Genomic DNA, 8,370 nt, shown 5'->3' with positions numbered 1-8,370 from the left:
CTCCACAGTCCTCTCTGCCAGGGGCCAAAGTCCACCTTCCTGAGAGGTAAGAAAGATGCAGCCCCAGGGCATCTTTGCAGAGGAGTGGGGGACCGACAGGAGGGACAGAAGGTCACATGCCCTGCCCTCTCAAGGAGGTTTCTATACACCATCATGTGGAATTCCTAATAATCCCTAGATTTATGGCACAATTGTCACAAAGATTCTATCCATATTCGATCTTATTCGTCTTATAGAGATTATAGTCCCAACTTCCATAGGAAAAGAGAGTCCCACATGTGCAGTCACATGTTCTTAGTGGCACAGAGAGCACAGAAGAAGCCCTCAGGTCCCAGGGTGCAAGCCCAGCTCCCATTATCAGAGAGCTGCAGCCCCTTGAGTGGGCTGTGGGACCAGGGTGGAGGAAGAACTCATCTGGGCAGTCGCCAGGGCCACAGGACAGCCAGGTAGAGGTGACAGTATTCCAGGTAGAGTGGCTAGCCTCTGTGTAAGTGTATCTGGAGAGAAAGGACAGGGGATGAATTATGCACAGTAATGGGTGACTACTTTAGCTCTCCTATTCCTCCTGGGTCAGTGGGAAGTGCTGGGGTAGAGGAGGAATCTCACATATAATGGATAGTGAAGAGAGATTTGTCAGACTAAGTACCAGCCACATGACGGAAGGTGAGTGTGTGGTCTGCAAATCACAGAATGTGAGGGGCAAAAGGAATGTGTAGGGGGTATGTGAGTACTAACATCAGCTTGAATTTATGCAGGAGCGCCAAAGGAAATGAACATGTCTCAGGGTGCCTGGGAGGAATGTACAGGCCATATTGGGTAACAGTATACATATATATTCGATGTGGAGGCATTCTTATTTAAGGTGTTTGCAGATGACACTGTGGGTTGAGAAAAATCATATATATGTATATATGTGTATATATTTATATATATGTGTGTGTGTATGTATATATATATGCATATATATGAACATACAGATTTGTCAAAATCCACAGCCGTACAACTAACAATTCAAGTCATAAATCACATTAACCCCCAGAATATAGCTAGTGATACTTTGCCCTATAAATAAGCTACTATACTCAACAGAAGAGACAAAGGTCTAGATCACCATTGGTAAATTATCCATATCTACAGATGCCCCTGACATAGGGGCATCCTATACCCCTGAAAAGGAAAGCCATGCTTCAGTGTCATAGGCTGATGAGCTATGTCCCAGGCAGCCTGGGACAGACTGCCATTAAACTCAGTAACAAAATCACAGACCAAAGTATCATCTCTGAGTTTTCCCAATTCATTGTGTCATCTGCAAACACCTTAACCAAGAATGCCCACAAAACAAGTCCCGGTGACTCCTATACACTTCTAGTGGTGATGGACCGTCAGCCATAATTACTACTGGGCAATCCACTTTTCCTACAATACTCTAAGAATTATCAGTTCCATCTGCCACCTTCCATACTACTGATAATATAAGAGCTTCATCACCTTCTGGTTCTGGTGAATCAACCACCACTCAAGTCTTTGGACAAACAGCCATGACATTCACTAAAGAAACAGTTCTCTAGACATGTTTCAGATCTGTTAACAACAGTCCTCTGACCACCTATACCGAAAGTGATGGAAGAACTGCATCCCCTTCAAGTCCTCATCAACTGTCTACCACTTATTTTATTCCAGGAGAGACAACCACAACTTGCAATCCAAGTTCTGCTTCCAGCGAAAGCACTGTGAGTTCCACCACGACTTCCACTAGGTCAGAATCCACCATCTCTTCTGAGGGTTCCCCCACCAGAGGGGATGGAAGTTCCCCCACAAATTCTGGTTGGTCTGAGTACACAGTCTCCTCTGAGGGTTCCCTCACCACAGCCACTGGGAGCTCCACCACCACTTTTGGTTGGTCTGAATCTGCCATCTCTTCTGAGGGTTCCCACACCAGAGGCTCTGGGAGTTCCACCACCACGTCCGGTTGGTCTGAATCCACACTCGCTTATGAGGATTCCCCAACCACAGGCCCTGGGAGTTCCACTACCACTTCTGGTGGGTCTCAATCCAAAGTCTCTTCTGAGGATTTCCCCACCACAGGCCCTTGGAGTTCTGCCACCACTTCAGGTTGGTCTGAATCCACAGTCTCCTCTGAGGGTTCCCTCACCACAGCCACTGGGAGCTCCACCACCACTTCTGGTTGGTCTGAATCTGCCATCTCTTCTGAGGGTTCCCACACCAGAGGCTCTGGGAGTTCCACCACCACGTCCGGTTGGTCTGAATCCACAGTCTCCTCTGAGGATTCCCCCACCACAGGCCCTTGGAGTTTCACCACCACTCCTGGTTGGTCTGGATCCACAGTCTCTTCTGAGGGTTCCCCCATCACAGGCCCTTGGAGTTTCACCACCACTCCTGGTTGGTCTGAGTCCACTGTCTCTTCTGAGGGTTCCCACACCGCAGGTCTTCAGAATTCCACCACAACATCTGGTTGGTCTAAATCCACAGTCTCTTCTGAGGGTTTCCTCACCACAGCCTCTGAGAGTTCCCCCACAAATTCTGGTTGGTCTGAATCCACTGTCTCTTCTGAGGCTTCCCCAGCCACAGGCCTTCAGAGTTCTGCCACCAATTCTGGTTGGTCTGAATCCACAGTGTCTTCTGAGGGTTTCCACACCACATATGCTGGTAGTTCCACCACTGCTTCTGGTTGGTCTGGATCCACAGTCTCTTCTGAGGGTTTCCTCACCACAGCCTCTGGGAGTTCCCCCACAAATTCTGGTTGGTCTGAATCCACAGTCTCTTCTGAGGGTTCCCCAACCACAGGCCCTCTGAGTTCCGCCACCAATTCTGGTTGGTCTGAATCCACAGTCTTTTCTGAGGGTTCCCACACTGCAGGTCTTCAGAATTCCACCACAACACCTGGTTGGTCTAAATCCACAGTGTCTTCTGAGGGTTTCCACACCACATATGCTGGTAGTTCCACCACTGCTTCAGGTTGGTCTGAATCCACAGTCTCTTCTAAGGCTTCCCCAACCACAGGCCTTCAGAATTCTGCCACCAATTCTGGTTGGTCTGAATCCACAGTCTATTCTGAGGGTTTCCCCACCACAGGTGATGGGAATTCCACCACCACTTCTGGTTGGTCTGAATCCACAGTCTCTACTGAGGGCTCCCACACCACAGGGGATGGGAGTTCCCCCACAAATTCTGGTTGGTCTGAATCCACAGTCTCTTATGGGGGTTCCCAAACCACAGGCCCTTGGAGTTCCAACACCACTTCTGGTTGGTCTGAATCCACAGTCTCTTCTGAGGGTTCCCCAAACACAGGACTTCAGAGTTCCACCACCACGTCTGGTTGGTCTGAATCCACAGTGTCTTCTGAGGGTTTCCACCCCACATATGCTGGTAGTTCCACCACTGCTTCTGGCTGGTCTGAATCCACAGTCTCTTCTGAGAGTTCCCACATCACAGGCCCTGGGAGTTCCACCACCACTTTTGATGGGACTGAATTCTCAGCGTCTTCTGAGGGTTCCCACACCACAGCCACTGGGAGTTCCACCACCACTTCTAAATGGTCTGAATCCACAGTCTCTTCTGAGGGTTTCCACACCACAGTTGCTGGGATTTCTACAGCCCCATCAAGCAATGGAGAGACATTCACTGGTCCAGCTGCATCAAGACAGACTGCCACTGTTGTCATTCAGAAAACCACAGATCACAGCACCATATCTGATTCTCCTCAGCTCATGGACTCACCTACAACAACAGTTTCTAAAGGGGATGGAAGTCTTGTGTCCACTTCACGTCCAGTTGAATCAATTACCGCGTCCAGTGGTGATGAACAAACAACGACATTTTATATTGAAACCACTGTGTCCACGACTCTCTCAGCACCATCAACACACACACTCTCCTCTTACTCCTCATCTTCTATACCTTTAAGTTCTGAGCAACTTTCTACCACCACCTCCAGCACTGGACACAGCACAACAGCAATTACTGAAATGCCCTCGGTCCTCACAACCATTTCCAAATCATCTAACTCAACCATTTCGTCTGGAACTTCCTATCCTGGGCATTATGGTAGCGTCGCTTCCTCTTCAAGCTCCAGCCAGCTGTTTACCACTCCCTCTGTCTCTGCACAGACAACCACAGGCCTCACCGAGGAAACCACATTTTCTACCTCTACTCCTGATTCATCAAAACCTACAGGTACCCTGAACAGCATTGTTACTGAAGGGAATGAAATTTCTGCTTCCACATCAAGGCCTAGAGAAACCTTAATCACTTCTGGTGGTGACGGACACATGACCACACCTTCTCCTCCAGGATCCACTTTCTACACAACCTCCACAGAGGGGTCCACACCATCATTCTCTACCCCTTCGTTGCATAGTACATACAATGCAAGTCCTTCCGCATTAAGCCCCAGTGAGATCTCCACCCACATTGTGGTCTCAGAACCTATCACCATGACTGCCAAAGAGGAGCCAACTTCTGGCTTTTCTCCTCCTCTGTCCTCCACTTCACCTGGCTCCACTGGTGCTCCAGCCCCTGGTTTCAGTACCATTTCAACTCTGCGTCCCCCACTCACTGGTACACACACAGTTTTGATGACAACCCACTCTCCAGCTATGACAACAAGTAAGTCTCCTTGTTTGTCACTCTATGGGTTCCTCCTGCTCATCTTCCCTTATCAGCTAATCAGTTTTGTACTCCTTGTGGTCTTGTTCCACACTTCCAGTGCCTTTTTGTTACCAGTGTACATCATCCATGCAGACGATGTTGCTCCCTTTTGATTTGTGGGGCCCTTGTTTTCTTTGTGTGTCCTCTTTTTTAAAAAAAATGTATTTATTTTATTTTTGGCTGCTTTGGGTCTTTCCTGCTGCATGCAGGCGGCATCTTTCCTAGTTGCGGCGCGCGGGGGCTTCTCTTCGCCGCGGTGTGTGGGCTTCTCATTGCGGTGGCCTCTCCTGTCACGGAGCATGGGCTCTAGGCTCACGGGCTTCAGTAGCTGTGGCTCGCGGGCTCAGTAGTTGTGGCACACGGGCTTAGTTGCTCCACGGCATGTGGGATCTTCCCGGACCAGGGCTCAAACTCGTGCCCCCTGCGTTGGCAGGCGGACTCCCAACCCCTGCGCCACCAGGGAAGCCCCTTTGTGTGTCCTCTTTTATCTCTTGCTTCCGTCCTCTCTGTTGTCCCTCTTCGTTTCCCTACTCTCTCCTGGGGGCTGAGGTGGTGACAAATGGATCTCACTTGCTGCATGATCATCTGGTCCCATCCCCGTCTTTCAATGCAGTGTCTGAATGATGGGACTTGGAACAGGAGTCAATGTTTTTGTGTTTTGGGCTTCCATGGTAACCTCCGTGAATGTTCTACCCCTTCTCAGGGCAGTGCTACAATGGGGCCGCATGGGACGGAGAAGAATGTGCCTGTACCCAAGGCTACTTTGGTTACCAGTGTCAGTCCCTCTTGGAATACTTCTTCATAGGTGAAGACCTTTCCTGAGACTTGTAGATCATCCCCACATCCCTTAACCACTTAAAATCGGAGGGCAGCACTGGAAGGATCATTTGCTACCACTGCTTAGTTGTGCAGGTAGAGGAGAAAATGTGACTTTCGCCCAGGCCAAAACGCAGGTAGAACATGGACCTTCTGTCTCCCCCTTCTGGGCCCTTTTCACTAGCTTACCTGCCTCTCTCATCAGGATGATCATCTGGAGGCCTCCACTTAGGCCTCACTGGATTGTGATCCTGGCCACTAGCTCCTCCTGGTATACAGAGGCAAGGGGCAGAAGTTTCAGCTACTCCTACCTGCCTTTTGCGTTTCCATCCTCCCTCCTACACACTTTCTTTACTTCCCCAAAGCCAACAGGTGAAGAATTAACTAATCCTGGGAGGCATTATTGGGAGGTTGCTGTCTCATGCATAGCGTGTCCTCTTCCCACAGAAGTCCCGGAAAAAATCAATGCCACTGTAGAACTGAGAGTGAAAGTAACTAACAGAAATTTCACAGAAGACCTAAATAACATATCCTCCCATACATACCTGAAGTTTGTTCAACTATTCAAGAGTCAGGTAAGAGCAGAGGAAGCCTAGATTCACCAATGTGAGAGGGGATGCCAGGGCTCATCTTGACTTACTGTTCAGGGCTTCTCAGCTCTTGGGTCCCTTCAGCCTAAGTCCTGAGACGGGGGGGTCCTCTGAGAGCCTCCTTCCTTGAGCCATACCCCTGCAACACATCCTGGAAGAGGGAACACCCCTCTGCCTTCCCTTCCTTCTTTCCTATGGGCTAATACAGGGGCTCCTTGGGGAAAGAGAACAGGGGCTGCTGCACACTCCAGGCTTCTATGAGCTCAGCTGTCTTGTTTCTTTCAGATGCATAAAGCTTACAGGAGCAAAGACTTTCCACAATACAGAGGCGTGATCATTAGGAAACTACTGCGAGTATGGGGGTGGAGAGATTTATAGACTATGGGAAGCTTCTTCTCTCTTGCCTGCTCTCCTGTCTCCTCCTATCATGAATGATTAGAGTATCAGTACCTGGCTGGATCAAAAAGGCCCCCAGCTAGAAGGCAACACCTGAGGGCTCTGAGACCATGCATTCATTCATTCAGCACTCATCCAAGTAACAAACTAGTATTGAAAGCCTACCCTGTGCTAGGTGCTGGGAGCACAGTGGTTCTGGTCTTCATGGAACTTAGAGTGGCAGAACACAGGTAGCAGAACGGCTGTGCAGTCTGTCTAGAATTATGGTAAGGGACACACAAGGTGCAGTGGGAGAGGTTCTGAGTGCAAGCTCAGTGAGATGGAGGGAAATCCTCCTGGAGGAAGTGACAGCTAAGCTGAGGCTTGAAGGATGAGGAGAAGTGAGGCAAGTAGAAGGAAGGGAGGAGGAGACTGTTACAAGAGGGAATCAATGACGATGAGCCTAGAGGTGAGAGAAAGGAGGGTAGATTCCAGGAACGTAAAGCACACCTGACCCCTTAAATTGCTTTCACCGTTTAGTTTTTATGAATAACACTGCGATGAACATGGGTGTACAAATATTTCTTCCTGCCTCTGCTTTCAATTCTTTGGGCTAGATGCCCAGAGGTGGAATTGCTGGACCATATGGTCATTCTGTTTTTAAGTTTTTGAGGAACCATCATACTGTTTTTCACAGTGGCCGCACCATTTTACATTCCCACCAACGATGCACGAGGGTTCAATTTCTCCGCATCTTTGCCCAACAGCTTCCATTTTTAGTAATGAATTCCACCCATTGGCATATATTGTCCCTGTCCCCCCTTGAGGACAAAGGGGTCATGGTGGGAGAGGAGGTTAGAAAGGTAATCTGTACCAAGCTATTTAGATGTGGAGCATCAGCAATTGTGGCCCATTGAGATAGTATCCGATTTGCACTGCAGACAACTCAATTTGGCTACAGGGCTGAGAATGGGTGGACAGAGGAGGGAGATGATAGTAGCCTGGACCTGAGAGGTGATAATGAAGAGGAAAGTATCCAGTGTGAAAGGTCTTTAGGGGGCAGGACCAGCAGATCATGGGAGTTTGATGGGTGTTTGGAGAAAAGGAGGAATGACACCAGATTTCTGGGCTTCTGGGAGCACGGGGTGCCCTTTGCTGAACTGAGGAATGTAAGGAAGAGCAGAATGGGAGACGAAGGTGATGAGTTTGACCTGGGGGCCCAGCCACGTGGAGTGGCTGAGTGATGGAGCAGCTGATGGTCAAACATGCGATAGGAAGGGTCTACAGTGGAGGCACTGGTGTTGGCATCCCTAGATAGACATCGCTGGAAGCCCTGGGAGTAGACCAGATGGCCGGGGCCGTCATCACAGCATGGAAGCGAAGATGTACCAGGGAAGGAGCATGGGAAGCTCCAACATTGAAAGGATAGGCAGGAGAAGCAGAACTCTGAGAGGAGAGTGCAAAGAAGCAGACAGAGGGGTGGGAAGGGAGCCTGGGGGTGTCAGGTCCCAACATGTCCAGGGCCCTTTGGGTTCCATAGCCTAGTGTCCTCCACCCCCACCCAGCATCAGAGCCATTGTCTCCATCTCCCTTCTGGCTCAGGATTTTGTTGTTTCAAGTCCCCCTGGGTCCTGCTCCTGACTTCTCTGTCACAATGGCTGTGACTAGTGATGGACATTGTCTCAAGTTCTCTCTGCTGAGAGCATTGCTGACTGTCTAACCAGAAGCTTCCGGGTTGAAATCCAACATTTCTAAAGCAGCTACATGTTTTTTCATTTCTGAGCGCTTACTTTTTTGGTTTTGAAAATATAATCCAATAGCTTCTGCTTCACATTTTTTAATTAAAAATTTTTTCATTGTAGTAAAATACCCATAACATAAAATCTGCCATTAAGCACTGAATTCGCCATTTTAAGTGTAC

At 49.1% G+C, this 8,370-nt stretch overlaps 1 protein-coding gene across 1 annotated transcript; it reads left to right on the top strand.

Annotated features, from left to right (window-relative positions):
- The first annotated feature begins 653 nt into the window (after positions 1–653).
- On the top strand, positions 654–5,490 carry LOC103086878 (mucin-21-like). Its single transcript, XM_007468894.1, has 5 exons — positions 654–663; positions 2,086–2,256; positions 2,491–2,667; positions 2,923–3,093; positions 5,372–5,490. Exons 1-5 carry the CDS (start codon positions 654–656, stop codon positions 5,488–5,490), a joined length of 648 nt encoding a protein of 215 aa, XP_007468956.1.
- The last annotated feature ends 2,880 nt before the right edge of the window (positions 5,491–8,370 follow it).

This window comes from Lipotes vexillifer, unplaced genomic scaffold (genome assembly GCF_000442215.2).
Source record: "Lipotes vexillifer unplaced genomic scaffold, Lipotes_vexillifer_v1.1 scaffold12, whole genome shotgun sequence".
Lineage (NCBI taxonomy): Eukaryota > Metazoa > Chordata > Mammalia > Artiodactyla > Lipotidae > Lipotes > Lipotes vexillifer.
Note: the sequence above shows the minus strand (reverse complement) of the source record. Positions and strands in the feature narration are given on the sequence as shown.

Excerpts from the sequence above, each read along its gene's own strand:
- LOC103086878 (XM_007468894.1), top strand. Across the intron at positions 2,668-2,922 it reads TTTCCACACCACATATGCTG|TGTCTTCTGAGGGTTTCCAC; the intron begins GTAGTTCCACCA and ends CTAAATCCACAG. Across the intron at positions 3,094-5,371 it reads TGAGGGTTTCCCCACCACAG|GGCAGTGCTACAATGGGGCC; the intron begins GTGATGGGAATT and ends ACCCCTTCTCAG.